The sequence below is a fragment of the Ambystoma mexicanum genome, chromosome 9, assembly GCF_040938575.1.
Source record: "Ambystoma mexicanum isolate Mex_15411 chromosome 9, UKY_AmexF1_1, whole genome shotgun sequence".
In the NCBI taxonomy this organism is placed as follows: Eukaryota; Metazoa; Chordata; class Amphibia; order Caudata; family Ambystomatidae; genus Ambystoma; species Ambystoma mexicanum.
The window spans coordinates 656,372,205-656,387,863 of NC_090931.1; the positions used below are offsets into that span (position 1 = coordinate 656,372,205).

Sequence of the window (15,659 nt, forward strand, 5' to 3'; positions counted from 1 at the left end):
TCTTTTAAAAAAACATTTTTTTTATGCCCGATGGTTTCATAAATAAGCATCTATTTTCCCCACATACTTTCCCCCAAAGGACAGTTTGGCCGACCTACCCTCTTGACAGAGCCCTGCATTCAGCACCTTTGCAAAGCGGCCACTGTGTAGGCTCCCTCGTCCGGGTTAGTCGTAACCTCAGACACATTTCTAAAATAGTTAACTATGTTGCTTTAAAACTTGAGCCCTTCTAGAAAAGCCTGTTGCCTTTTCAGCAGCAGAGCAAGAGGCAATGCTGGTCAGCGGGCCGGCTCTTGCCGGGTCCGAGGTACGTCATCTGATATCTGTCCAAATCTCGGGGACCCGGCCTGGCGGCTTGGTGATCAGCGAACGCACACAAAGCAGATTACATTACTGAGCCCCCAGCTTTCCTGAGGGAACACACGTAAAGCTGGGGACTTGGTGGAATATGCCAGCAAGGTTTCTGGTATTTGTAGTCGCTCAGTCAAAATGGGGTCAATGTCACAATTGTACACGTTTTACCTACCATATTTCTCCTTACATTTATACAAGATGGCTTAAAAAGTACACAAACCATGGTAAGGTATTCACACAACTATATAAATCCTTAAATATATTTGTGTGCGTACCTTAAAATGGTTTTTGTACTTTTCAGGCCATCTTTTATAAAGCAGAGCATTGTAAAAAGTTGAAAGCCAAACAGGAAGTGAGGAGGGGAGATGAGTGCTAATGAGTTGTGAATATTTGCCGAGGATGTTATGTGGCAAAACATTTTACAATCCTGGAGACTGGAGCTGTTAAATTCCCTGATTGTGGCCCTGTGCTGATTCTCAGGGCACAAGGTAAGGATACATGTGGGTGGATAGTGTTGCTTTTTTCAGAGGGCAGAGACTGGGCCCCTTGGGTGTTTTTGAAGCCGGCAATCTTGCTCAAGTGTTTGGCTACCAGGATTTCACACAGGTTGCATGTTCCCAGTGTTGACGCTTACCCACAAGACCACACAACATTTTCATCAAAGCACATGCCCCATATTAGCATACTTTTTTTTTCTCATGGGAATATTGCTTTATAGATTGCTGGGTTTAAAAGGTGAACACTTTTTATATTTTTCCTGCGTGGTGATTGGAAAGAAACAGCATAAAAGAAATTGCACCATTTTTAAACTATTATTTTGAACATTTCCTGTAAGCGCAGTTCAACGGCCAGCTCTGACCTCTTTGAGCTCCGCCTCCCTGGAACCCCACCCCTCCTCCAAACTCTGCCCCCATCCCATCCCTTGTGGTATTCCCCCTTTAAATTCTTTCCATTTCCACCACTGGCTAGAGGTCTTAACATGCCCACTGTCAGTGGGTGTAGTCCATCCAGTTTTCTAATGCTGTTGGCCTCTGGCATTTGTAGTTTAGCTTTTCTATTATAAATCCAGGGATAAAATCACTAGAGTACACTGAGAAAAACAGGCCTGTGTGTGCCTGGGAGTGGCACAGGTTGAAAGCTATGCTGGGTTGACATCCGGGAAGAAGGTGCACAGAGCTGTCCAGGAGTTGTGGTGTATATACCAGACTATTTGGTGTGATATGTTAACATGGTTAGTGGCCCTCATTACGACCCTGGCGGTAAGTAACGGACATTACCGGCATGGTGCAATTAACGTGTCCGTGCTGGTCAGATACCACTAAAAGCAGCACATTACGACTTCTCGGGCACGAGCATTGCGCCATGCCTGTAATGTAATCACCGCCATGTCGGTAACGTCCAAAAAACGCCACTTACCGGCATCGTATGCCGTGCAAATAGCACGTCCGCCACCCTAGCCATCGATATCAGGGATCACTGCTTATAGCGGTAACCGCAAATAAGCGGATCCAGAAGTTGTGTCACCGCACAGGAACGGGAAAGAGCACGGCGGCCATCTTCAAAAACACAATCCATTGCCATCCTCCTCAACCAGTGGATACCTAACCCCCACAACCTCTACAAACCTTCACCTACATCCATCAATCCTCACAATGCCTAAAGTTGTAAAAAAAAGTGGAGATCGGCTATGGCAGGAGCGCTTCTCTCGGGAGGAGCTTAACATGTTGGCTGAAACACTACAAGAACATGCCGACGTAGTATTCTCGACAGAGATGACCAGACCGGCGATAGCACGAAAGAAGGCCATATGGGCCATAGTAGCACAGAGGGTCAGTGCAGTTGGCACAACACTCCGCAATGCAAGACAGTGCAGGAAAAGGTGGGATGATCTACGGCTCTGTGTAAGGAGTATACTGTCTGCAAACAGAAACCTGGGCATGGCAACTGGTGGAGGAGCAGAGTCACCAATCAAAATGCAGCCGTGGGAGGAGCTATGTGTCGCAACCATTGGCACAGAGAGCATAGAGGGGGTCGGAGAAATGGAGAGAAGAGCCCCGACATCAGGTGACGCAGGTAGGTGCCTTAAATCCAGCAATGCCAAACTCACTGAAGTCCAGATTTTTGGGAAGTGCAATGATGCCCGACAGGGTTAACGCGACACATTAGCAGAAGACTTCCTACAGGCAGTTCTGACCCCCACCTTGTACACATGCAGTATGCACACCCTTTCTGTAGGCACCCACATGCCTCCATGCTTCTACCACCTAAAAGGGAGACAACCTGTATGTCACGGCCTCCAATGTGCACCATCTAGTAATCAAAATGAATGTAGTCATTACAATGCCTGCTCAATGTCCGCAGACCCATCACTAACCCTTTCCCTCCTTTGGTCCACCACAGGCTCGCATTCGTACAGTGCTGACGAAGACACTGCCACCACACCTGCCAAGAAGGCCAGGCCCGATGTCCCAACACACGAACCCTCCACCTCTGCTGCAAAAAGCAAACCCCCACAGCAGCCGAAATCTACGAGCACAACACAGGCCAGGGCACAGATGTGCACCAAGTCAAGCACCACGGTACCACCAGCAACAAACATCCAGCAAGTGGTGCCCACTGAAGGCACTGGGTCTGCAGGAAGCAGCACAATTGGCGAGACTGCTGCCACCGCAGCTAGCTCGGACAATGATGTAGGGGATGCTGATGTTGTTGTGGGTCCCCCCACTGGCCACCTTCATTCACCCTACCTGTCCCCATGCAGCCAGCATGATGATGGCATACAGGGGCAATCCCCTGATGACTCTTGGCCAGCCACTACATGCCCAGTGGAAGATGTGCAGGAGGGGAGCAGCACAATGGACACGCCACTGGCATTATCCTTATTCCCAAAAAAACCAGGAGTCGATGGAACAAATCATCACGCGCCAACAACAAATGTCCTCACTCTTGAATCAGCATGTGGCCGAATGTGGAAGTGCAAGGGCGGAAATGCAACAATGTGCAGAAACTGTGAAGGCAGCCATAGAATCCACCTCCAAGGATATCTGTGCAGAATTAGCCGCGGCGCGGCACGTGCTCTCGGTGCTTGTTCAAACTTTAATGGGACAGGCGTCCTTGTGAGCAGCCAAGTACCTCCTCGGCTGCCAGTTCCGCCCCATCCAGCCTCGTCCGCAGATCGGCCAGGAACCTGCGGAGTACAGGCAGGGGTGCCCCGGGTGCCGGCAGAGGGGGGGGTGCCAATAGAGGCCGCCCAGTGGAACAATCCCACATGACGCACTTGACCACAGGCATCCACACACTTTTGTGGGGAGTTGAGGGGGAAGGGGGATGGGGTGTGTTGGGGAGTTGAGGGGGGATGGAGTGTGTTGGGGAGTTGAGGGGGCATGAGGGATGGGGTGTGTTGGGGGGTGGGGTGTGTTGTGGAGGGGAGATGGGGGATGGGGTGTGTTCATTCAAATCACAATTTCAATACACTTTTTGGTTATGCACAAATCACATGTGTGGACATTGCTCATTGTGTACGTGTGCTTTATTGGTGAACAGTCCACAGTGTGCATGTCCCAGACACACACAGTGCCCCAAGTGCCATCTCCATGTGACACCCACCGTCCATGTGTGCTAGAAGCATTGGTTGATGAGAGTCTGACGCATTGCACGTCCCTCCTGTGCATTGCTTCCTCCCTGAGGTGCTGCCCCATCCCCACCCTCCTCATCCTCATCGTCAGGTGGTTGCAGTTCAGCGTCAGGGGCACATTCCGTCTGATGCACATATTGTGTAGCATTACACATGCCATGACGATCTTTGCCACCTTCTCATGGTGGTACAGGAGTGCCCCACCAGACCTGCTGAGGCAGCGAAACCGTGCCTTCAAGAGGCCAAATGTATGCTCAATCACCACACGGGTCCGTGTATGTGCACGATTAAAGTCCTCCTTGTGCCGGTTCTGTGGGTTCCGGACTGGGGTAAGGAGCCACCTCTTCAAGGGATAGCCTGCATCACCTGTATGGGGGCAACAATGTATGTGTCAGTCATGACATCAGATTTCAAATCATGACGTGACACCATGGCATGCATTCATCTCTTACTTCGAACCCCATTTCCATGCACGAATGGAGTCACACGATGTGACCGCTATATGTGTATTCCTCTTATGGACTGTTTTGCATGCCATCAACCAGTGTATGCAGGGGGGGTCCAGTACCGTGAGTGCCCATCCACTGTGTTAGTCCATAGCAGTTGTTTTGGTGATCTGGCAGATGTCCAGTGATATAAATGCTCTCATCATGGCACCATAGCTGTCAGCCTCATGATGACCTCACTGAGCACTACAAATGTTGTTATAAAATTTATTTGGGCCTCTGTGTCAGTGTAGTGGTGTATTGATGTTTATGTCCGTCATGTGACTCCTTTGTGCGCAGTTATGGGGAACTGGCATTTCAGTTGATGGTGTTTGGTGCCGTGTATTGGCTGAAGTCATTGCATGTAGGTGCATTTCGTTGAGGTGGATGCGGTCTGATTAGGTACAGTGCACATGCAGATGGTTGTGTCATGGTTGGGACACATCTTCATTCACATGGTAGGGCTGCTTACATCTGGCATTATGTGTTCAGGTGTCAGCTAAAGTCTGGGCTGCTTTAGGGTATGAGCTGGCTCCATTACCTCTGGTACTCGCAGCCAGGTAAAGTATGCATCTCCCCCCGCCCCCCATGTCAGCCAGGTAAAATATGCATTTCCCCCCCCCCATGTCAGCCAGGTAAAGTATGCATCTCTCCCCCCCCCCCCATGTCAGCCAGGTAAAGTATGCATCTCTCCCCCCCCCCCATGTCAGCCAGGTAAAGTATGCATCTCTCCCCCCCGCCCCCCATGTCAGCCAGGTAAAGTATGCATTGGTACGTCAATCACATACCCACTTCACATTTCCATGGCCATGACATGAGACTCACCGAGTAGCCAGGATCTTGGCCCTGCATGTTGCTCCATGTAGCGTGGTATTGTGGAGTTACGCAGGACCATTGAATCATGGGTTGATCCGGGGAATCGGGCACAACAATGTGTGATGATCGTGTTCGAGTCGCATACCATTTGTACGTTGATTGAGTGGTATAGTTTACGGTTGCGGTACGCTACCTCCATGGCATGTGGGACCACCAATTCCACATGGGTGCAGTCGATGGCACCAATGCAACCAGATATGCCGGCCAGTGCATGGAAACCCACTTTGGTGTTTGCGATCTCCTGGGCAGACCGTGGTAAGGAAATGTGGTCGTCTGTGTGCTTGAGGAGGGCATTGAGCACTTGGTTCAGCGTACGTGAGTATAATGGTTGTGAAATGCCATACAAGTGCCCTAGTGTGTGCTGGTAGGTGTCTGTGGCCAGGAAGTGGTGCACGGACCCTACCTTCAGTAGGGGGGGATGGCGGTGGGTGTTTCAATCATGCTATGTCGTTGTGTATCATGTCCACGATGGTGGTGATGGTGTCCCGGTCCAAACGGTACAGGGTGTGGATCTGCTCAGCGGTGAGGTTGAATGGACTGGCTCTGATGCGTGGGATTGGGGGCTGCCTGCGTGGTGGCACTGGCTGTGCTGGTGGGGCTTGCTGGCCCTGCCTTGCCCTCCTTCTCCTCCTGCGTCTCCTCTGTGCTGTCTGTTGTTGTAGTTGTTGTTGCTGTAGCACTTCCATTGCAATCAGGTCCTCCAGCCCCAACATTGCTAGTCGTATTGGAATCATTGTGGAGTGTGACTGGGTGTGGGAAGGGGTGGGGTGTGCTCCTTTTGTACTTGGCCAGTCTGTATTGCCTCCACCTGTGCTGATTGTGTGCGCCTGTGGCAGCTGGGAACACTGCACATGGCCGTTTAAGGTTGGTCCGCGATGGCGGTATTAGCACCATGGCGGTTAGGTACTTTACGGCCTTCGCAAGGGCGTTAAGAGCATGTCCGCTTGACTCGTGATATTCCCCACTTTGTGCCATGCCGGTATTTACGGCATGGGAGGACGCGTGCCCGCGCGCTTGGTGCTGTTAGCGGCACCGTTAACTACCGTGCCGCTAATTGCACTTTCTCGGGTCATAATCGGACCTAGCGGTAAGCGATGCCCCGTTGTCCCATTGCCCCTCCTCAATTCCAACAGGTACCCACATCAAAGGGAGGCGTAAGAGAACAATCACAACTCTCTATATCTCACAACAACGTTGCCCTTCTTCTGATGATATTTTTACCACCTCTCGAAAAAAAACGACAACTCCCACAATTCCTACCTCCATTCTAGAAGTCCCATTTATCAAACCACTGGGACGAAGAAGAGGAAGAGAGGGAGCTGTGAAGAGTACCCATAGAAACCAATGCACCAGGGATTCCTATGGGCGTTGTCATTTTGTCCCTGTAATGATGCCAGGCAAGGCCAAGGTCAGGCCTCCCTTTACAATCATTACACCTGAAACCTGTCAACTCTGCAAGAAGTATAAAAGGTGGAAAACACACACACTCGCACACACACACTCACACTCTCTCTCTCTCTCTCTCTCTCTGAGCGAGCTGGGGATGCTGGATCGTGCACAGAGACTGAGCAGAGAGAATTTGAGCTGGAGAGACACTGGAAGGCCTGCCTAATTGCTGTGCCTGTGAGTACAGGGGAGGCTGCAGTGTGGCGAGAGAGTTCTAACTCCAGGGAGCCAAACCAGGGGCAACTGGGGGTTACCTGGCAGTGCCCACAGCAGAGCTCCTCCCCTGGGCAAAACAGGAAAGCCCAGGCCTTTGAGGGGCAGGTGGCGAGACCCTGACCTCAGCAAGTTATCCCCTTTTATCTCCTAAAACCCTGGAATGCTTTATAGGGGAGCTGACAAAGTGGGAGTGAAATAAGAAAAGAGTCTCGGGAGGATAGCTCAGGGGCAACGTGCTCGCCTTAGAAGCAAGACGACATGGAACACAGGTTCCATCCCCAGGTCCGCGCTTAGAAAACCTCTGGCTATTAAGCGCTTTATAAATAACCTATCATCATACTGGGACATGAAGTCCACAGACTTTAAAACTTTGTAAATCTAGAGTTGTCCGAACCGACTGAGGGAGACCTTTGTTAGAAACTTTGAGGGGTCTGAGCCCGGCTGCGGGAGACCACTGAGAGGACAGAGCGAAAGAGAACAGTGCCTCCAACGTTGCATTTGAAAGATACCAGCAGCCCTCCTGGATGAGCGGCTGAGTTGGGGAGGTGAAGCTGCAGCTGTGGTATCGTCCTTGGCTCCCAAATCAAGGATACGAACAAAGAAACCAACACAGCCGGTGAGCTGAAGCAAGCAAGTGATGAATAATAGCGATTCACTGTAACAGAGTGGTCCAGCATTGCGACAGTGCCTAGAGAAAGCCTCTATTGAGCGACTACGGAAGTGAGCTGAAAGGATATGAGCTATTTGGTTTCAAGGAAAGAGAAGCCCAAGGAAAGTGAATCATGTTGAGTTGCAAAGTGAGATGTCCGAGCCCGACTGAGGAAGACCTGTGATGAACTGTGAGCGATTGATTGGTCCAAGCAGAGGGAGACATGTAGCAAACTTTTGAGAAAGTCAAAGTGGTCCTGCGTAGGTTTATAGTAAAAGCCTTGCACATTTTGAAAGTCTTCGACAACAGTAAAAGGTCTGAGCCTGACTGAGGGAGACTGGAAGTGTGATTATTTGGGGGGAAGAGAACCCCTAACAAATGTGAATTAAGCTTGGCGAAGGGTATCCCCCTGCAAGCACTGTGAGTGCGAGGTCCGAGTCCGGCTGAGGGAGACCTATGTGAACTGTTATAGCTTTGAGAGGTCTGGCCCGACGGTGGGAGACCTCCATGAACTTTTTTGTTGAACTGTGAAAGATATTTTGGAACGCTAGAGTAAGTGACTTTAATGTGGAAGGCCAGGCGGGCCTCGATCCATGTTTTGAACTGCCTTTGTTTTGAGAACCTGTACCACAGTGTGTCATCTTGTCTACGGGGGCCACCTTACTTTGTACTGTCCAACCTGGGGAGGAGAGCTGACTCAGCCATCTTGATCCTTTGTTATAACACTGATTTTCCTTTATATACACTATTTTCCATGCATCCATTTATTGTAATAGCGTAAGGGCTGGCCATAGGTTTATTTGGTATAGGCCACTTTATTTTGACAGACATTACTAGGACTGTTATTTATTATTTGATGGTAGAGCGTGCTCCCATCTTTAGATATAGGGCCGGACAGGAGTTTTTTCAACCGTTGTTTTTCAATAAACACCCTTGAACCTTTCATCTCTTGTGTCTGTCTTCACTTGTGATACCATGCCTCCCTTACAGTGACCACCTCTAAGCGCTGGTGTTAGAGACCAACAGCAACTGAGAACCATAGGAGCATAATGAGCTGTCCTGTCCGTGAACAAAATGGTTTTCATGCATTTCCTAAAGCTACACTAGGTGTTTTTTTTTTTAGTACTCCCTAGCCCAGGGAAATGGGTTCCAGAGCGTATGACTCGGGTCACTAAGGCAACGGCGTCCTTTTGGAAATTAGCCTAGAACTAGGAACAGTGAGTAGATTAGTAGCAGAGGAATACAGAGCTTTACCTAAAGCGAATGTAGTGTTCACCAAAATCCCCTACTTCTCACCTATTCTTGATTTTTGTTCTTTATTTCAGTTCTTTTAGTCCTGTAGTTGAAGTTGAAAACCTTCAAGTCCCAGAATGCTAAATACTGGACTGTGATAAAATGACATCTGCTCTACTTGGCTACAGAGAAGATTAGTGGATAAAACTTCTACTTGGCCTACACTACTACTAAACCAGGAGTGACCATAGACTGGCACATCCAGACGAACATCCAAACAAAAATTGTACTTTGATAGCAATATCAAAGAATGACCAACCAATGTTTTATAAAAATAGGAGACTGTAATTAAAATAAAATTGCAGACACAGTAATCGGTCCCTGTACGAATCACCCCTGTAAGAGAAGACCCAGAATATTTAGACTGGGTAATGAAAGGGGAACACTGCATGCATGAAGGAAGTGGTGCACAGGCAATATCAGCAGCAAAGCCAAGTTTATTGAAGATGTCTTTTTAAATGGTAGTGTGGGGTCTTACTAGTCACTGTGGCCTTTTATTGCACTCTAAAAAAATGCACATCACTATGTAGTTCCTGTAGACTGCAAAAGGTGTGCACATTTTATACTTTACTGGCACATTATGAGAAAATTGACTATTTTCCTGGTGTTAATGATGAATCTTGTTCAGATTCATCATAAATCATCACAGCCGGTCGAGTAGAGCGCTCGCTTTGACATCTGTGCAGAACCTGCTGGCGCAGGTTCGAATCCCGGCAGGGCCAAACTCAGCCTTTCATCCTTCTGAGGTCAATAAATGAACAGCACACTTATAAGCAGCGCTATATAAATGCTAAATTATTATTAATCTTCTAAAGGGCCGAAAGGCAAATGTTTATAGGAGTGAGTAAAATAGCCACCCCGGCCCACCCATACTCCCTCCTCGACCTCCCCCCCACCTCCCGCCCCCCCCCCCCCCACAACTGTTGGGTGGGCCCCTCATAAAAAAGGTCAATTCCCAGCACTGCTATTTAGAGGTGCTTTAGTGAAATGCTTAGCTCAGTGGTGGATAAAGGTACAATGCCATTAGGAAAATATTCTGTGAATCAGGCCCTTAATTCAGCGGTGCTTGTTCTGCTCCGGAGGGCTATTGTTTATATCTAGGTGTCGGGTGGGGCTGGGGGGGCGGGGGGCAGTCCAGGGGCGTTACACTCTTCTCTCCTGTGTGGGACTTCTTTGGCAGTGCAGCTCGCCCAACCCCCCCACCCCCACTTCCCGAGAACTGGGAGGAAACCTGCCCTGGCAGAGGAGTTCCCCGGGCAGCACCGAGTAAGCCTCGCGCTGGGGGGAGTGCGCGCATATCTGGGCGCTCCTGCGTGCCTCTGTCCATAGGCAGCCCCCGCCCTGTCCTGTTCAGCACATTCCTGACCCGGCTCGGCCACCTCTGTAAGAGCGCAGGCTTGGAATTCCTGCACTGCCGTGCTCGCCGCGGGCGATACCTCCGTCTCCCGCAGCCCCCCGGCAGCCCCCGGGCTATCCCTGCAAATGCCGTCGTTCATGGTAAGTGCGCACGGGCCGCTGTAGGCACCGCTGGAATATGCCTGCTTGGGAGTTCTCTGGGTGAAGTCTTGGGCGCCGGACGTAGAGCTCGCAAGTTTCCCCGTTCTCTGCGCCAGTCGCCACGTCCTGACTTTTCCCGTTCCAAATTCAGGACCGAAAGACAAAAACAGGACTGGCAACTAAGTCACGCGTGGAATGGGGACACACTGGAGGTGGGCTGCTGAGGGGGTGGCCCGGGGTGTACCGTGTGACTGTGTTACCTCTTCACGAGGCTTCTGTGTGTATTCCTCGACCTCTAACTCTGTGTGTCCATGGTGTGTGCAGGTGGGCACGCTTTCTCTAACAACCCTGCTTGCAGGGGCTAAGGCCATAAAACAACACAACGTGGGGGCACTCATTAACATACCAATTCAATGTGGTGTCACTAAAAATTAGCATGTCAATGTGCTCTCTGAAAAAATAGTGGGGGACTCTGTCCAAAAGTGGGGGGACTCGGTCCACCGCGTGTACCCTCGACTTGAGCCCTGCCTCCTTGCCTCCTGATAGTTGAAAATTAGACCCTGCTCCTTAGCAGCGCCAACCCATACTTGTCCCTTCGGCAGCACCAACTTCCCTGGTAATTTGCCCAACACTTACCACAAGAATTAGTTTAAAACGAGTCCCTTCTCTTTGTCGCGATTTATCACCTGTGGCCATCTATTCGGGGTGGTGTTCCCAGTGGCTTAATCGCAAGGCGGATTCGAGAGGTGGAGCTAAATGAAGTGGGCGAGGCCAAAGGGCGGGGGTGAAATTGCTTGGTCGTGTGAGCCAAGCAGGAGTGATTGGGTGTACTGCTATCACTCCATTTGATGCGCTCCTCTCCTTTTTCTTTCTTAATGGCAGGCTCTGATCCCCGCCGACATGATGCCTGCTGGAGTTGGAGTCTGTGTTTACTAAAAGGGAGGGTGCACACCAAAAGCAAGGATAAAGGTGCGCCCCCACTTCCCCTTTTGTTTCTTCAGGAGAGACGCCAACTCCTTCAGGCAGCCCTTACCTCCACGTAGATGTGTTGGGAGGGCACCTCTGATTAAGAAACAAAAGGAGAGGCAGGGTCACTGATTCCTTTGGTGCTTCCGTCTCCTTTTTTCTTTTCAGAAGTGCCGACCCCTGCAAGCAGACCTTTAGCCATACAGCTCTGTGGATTGAAAGGGCTACCAGAGGGAGTTGATACATCTAGGGCTAGTTTGGGTCAGCCCGGCAGGCTCAGAACAACTTTTTGAAGACTGCCAGGGCTCCACACGTGCTAGTCCTGGCCCACTTAAAGCCCTTGGTGTTTGCGTATCCCGTGCCCTGAATGCTGGTGGTAAAAAGGCCAGCCTCTGAATCCATGTTGTTTAGGGAGATTCCACTACACCCACTCGCTCACGCCACTTAACCCCAATCTATTCCTCGTCCAGGTTCCCCTGTGCGAGTGTGGTAAAAGGGAATGCCGCTGCCAGTGTTTTTTAACACTAGTATTGGCACGAAGAGCGAAACGTATTTCGCTTCTCGTCCTTTACTTGCAGCGCCCACCCCTTCTTTGCTCTCTCCCATTGAGGCTAACCCTGTGTTTTTCTCTTTCCTGGGGTGATTGAAAAACCAGGACACTGCTCCCCCACTCCTGGGCATTCCTTTTAGAGCTCCTTGTTATAAGGTGCTGGAGACCAGTCTCTTCCCTCTCCAACACTATAGCTCCCAGAAGGACTTAATTCGTTAAATGAAAACCCAGCACTAGGATAGTGATGTCCTAGAGGTGGAATTGGGTGATCTGCTCACCTCTTTCAGAGGAGAACTTTTGTAGGAGAGCACTCTCCAGTAACCCAAACAGGCTCGCAGGGTATCTGTCTCTTTCTCTGGTTTGTATCTCCTGCTTCCCCCCACCCCCGCCTCTCCAGCCTTCTCTGCATGTGCCATTGGTTCTCCATACATATGGCTCATGTCGAGGTGTTTTCATTTTTTTCTCCATTTTTTTCTTCATGTAATGTTCCTTTTTGCTGTGTTTCTGTTCAGAATGTGCAATACCCTCCCGGCAACCCCCGTATCGAGACCCAGGTGGTTTTCCGGGAGCACACTATACTGTTGCTGCACTTGCTTTCGCGTTTTAATGAATTTGCTGAATTCACATAAAGGACCATATATTTGTTTTAATCTGTAAGTGATTTTTTTTTAAGCAACGGTTTTCGTTTCGTTCACAATAACATTTCCTGATTGAATGATAACGTGCACAATAGGCTAAAACCAGCCCTTGAGAAGCCTGCAAACTGTACACAAGCAGGAGGCGCCCTGCAGCCTCCATTGCAGGTCCCTGTTCGATCCTTCCATATCATAATGGCCTGTTCGCCACTATGCACTAAACGGGTGACCGGGAACAGGGCCGGGAGTCAATATTAGTGCTCGTTAGGGAGAATTCTCTTATAAGGCTAATTTCCCAAACCTAGTGAGTCCCCCAGCAGCTTTGATGGATTTTTTGGGGTTTGTTTTTTTCTCCTGCTAAGAGTGAGACTCTTTTCCTCCCACTCTTAGGCATGATTTGAGATATGTCTCCGACTATTGTGTGATTTTGGGCTATGGGGTCTTTTACTCCATAGGGTTTCATCTGTTTTTTGTGTATGGGTTACACAGCACCCTCAGTGCAGTAACACAGGGGTGTCATAGTGACCCCCAAACATAGACTCCATACCCTGGGACTGACTACTGTCTCCCAGGGCATGTAAAGTCACCACTGACTTTACTAGTCTTAAATTATGAACAGAACCAGTACAAACCATCATATTGTGGAAGTATTGGAAGGGGTTAATTATATTGCCCCAGGGTCTGTTTTCAAGGGGGCACTGTCCAGTCCCCCCTTGTCGAGTTTCTGGCTGGTGGCAGTGGTTACCACGCAATATATTCCAACGGAATATTCTCTATGGGATTTTCCCATTGATTTTGACCGCACCACTTTTTGGTGCAATGTTAAAGATACCGCCGGTTTATTTATTTAATATTAAATCAACGGTTGGGTCTTTTTGCCAGAACTAATTTCTAAAATGGCGTTCGTATCCGTCTATGTAACTCTGTAACTCTGACCAAGGTCGAGACCTTTGTTCCACTTTTTGGCGGGCTTCTCCACAGAAGCCCAAAAGCCCCGCTTGGCACCCTGGACTGCGTTGCCTTAGCAACTCAAGTCACACTCTGTTCTGATTGGCCCAGTGGTGAGCTGCCCGGCTCACCACTTAGCATGTTTGAGTGACAGCTAGGCTGTTGAATGGGGGTTTTTCTGCATAAAAGCGGGGCTTTTGGGATTGGAACTTCAGAAGTCGCCACAGGACCTAAGAATCCGAAGAGGGAAGAAGCTGAGCCATCTGCAATGACGACACCACCGGTGGAGCCCTGCTGCAACAAACTCACCACTTTCCCAACGACAAGAGAAGATGTTCTGCTGGACGAGTCTTCTTCCTCTGAGCTGGTGGGACCAACCAGTTCACCCCTTTCGCCTTCCAAAGACGTCTCTTGGTTGAATCGCCTGTGCCACGCACCCCGGGGGCCGGATAGCCAAGCTTCACCACTTTGACCGCGAATAAAAGTAACGCACCTTTTACCGACTAACTCTGTGGCTAGTTTCACCCCTGTGCAGTGCAACGACTCCACGTTTCCTCCTCGACGAGATACACTCTTCCCCTGGTCGAAACAACGAACTGCAACCACTGCCAGGAACAACTGCCACCGCTGGAGCTTCCTCTCTCTTTAAGGTACTGTGTCCTGCCTGGCCTCCCTTTCTTCGGTTTGCCCAAGGTGACCCTTAAATCCTTGGCTTTCCAACTGGGTTGGCCCCAGACCTTCTAACTTTACCTTCTTGAATCGCCCCAACCTCTTTTGAACATTCTGCAAAGACTTTTTTTGCATTTTAAACCATGTGATCCTGGGCACATTTAGCTTTGCGCCATTTAAAGTGGGCCTGGCCTATGAACTTTGGCTCTACAATGTCTACTGCCTTTATTCCCTTGCTGAGAACTCCTAAAAGTGTTGGGACTTGTTTTATTTCTATGCTCTGCCTCTTTCTCTCCCTTTAAATGAACTATTGGAGTGCCATCAGGTTACGCGCTCACATCTGTTTTAACAAATCGTGGTGTTTTAACTCGGACTTGTCTGATAGTTATCAAGGGAGGTGTGTATACTTTACCTGACTGTGTTTTAACTTGCTTTTGATTTAGAGTGCTAGTATATTGCCTAAAGTGTGTTTTAAATAAATAATTATATACTTTTTATACAAAGCTCTGGTCAGTGTTTGTTTGCCCTACTGTGTTTTTGGCCCTATTGTGTATACTCTATATACTGCCCTACTCTTCTTGAGAGAGTTCTGACTTCTCAGCCACAGCTACCAGGTAAATCTGGATGGTACAGACTGCTACCAATTGGGTTTGCTGCTTACTCCTGTAGTCTTAATCTTTTTGCAGTGTTCCCCAAGGGAACTGTACAGGATTCTGCCTAACAGTGCTGGCACAGCGGGATGCACAAGCAGAACTAAGGGGGGGGGGGTGATGGCACAAATACATATGCGTTGACAGGACACACTGGTTTAAGTACACAATGATTTTAACCAGCTGTATTTACTAAAAAGATGAACTTATGCAATTTCAGAGTAGGTAAAAAAAAAGTCCATCCAAAAATGTTGTATTTTGTCTTACGTGGGTTATGGTGTGTTTTTCATTGCCCGCCTGTTTTCATTTATTACTGGCGCTTGAAATCCGGTAATGGGGACAATAGATAAAAGAAATGCGTAGCCCCTCATTCGTCCCCTTTCGCAGGTACCTTTAAGGTCACATTGCAGCACCTTAAGCAAACTTGCATATGGTGGCAAGGCAATTCAACTGCCTTCCTTGAGGGGCCCACTCCACGGATTAAACGGACAACCAATAGCAATGTTCGATCTAAACCTTTTCCATTATTTCAAGTTTAGGAATAGTAATAGCACAACTTCATCTAGTGCTTCATGGCAGATTTCTCCCTCGTCTAAGTGCTGTAATGAGTCTTCACATCAACATAACTCTTTGTATTATTGATTTTCTTCAAATCGGAATCAACTAAGCTCCTATCAGAATCCTAAAAGCACATACGACTTAATAAAAATGTAATCCGACAATGGGTGTCGCATGTTATTGTTCCCGACATCCCACCAGCTTCTCGCAGGGCACTTCTAGGAAGCTTAGAA

At 49.1% G+C, this 15,659-nt stretch overlaps 1 protein-coding gene across 4 annotated transcripts in view; it reads left to right on the forward strand.

The window, feature by feature from the left end:
- The window catches only part of MYO1C (myosin IC), a 662,069-nt gene that overhangs the window by 203,501 nt on the left and 442,909 nt on the right, over positions 1-15,659 (forward strand). The window contains exon 1 of one of the 4 annotated variants that reach the window (XM_069615427.1): positions 10,205-10,450. The exons of the other annotated variants lie outside the window; for them this stretch is intronic. Within the exon in view, the coding sequence (XP_069471528.1) occupies positions 10,436-10,450 (15 nt within the window). The 5' untranslated portion in view covers positions 10,205-10,435. Of the gene's footprint in view, positions 1-10,204; positions 10,451-15,659 lie in introns of those variants that run through there. 4 annotated transcript variants of the gene reach the window in all.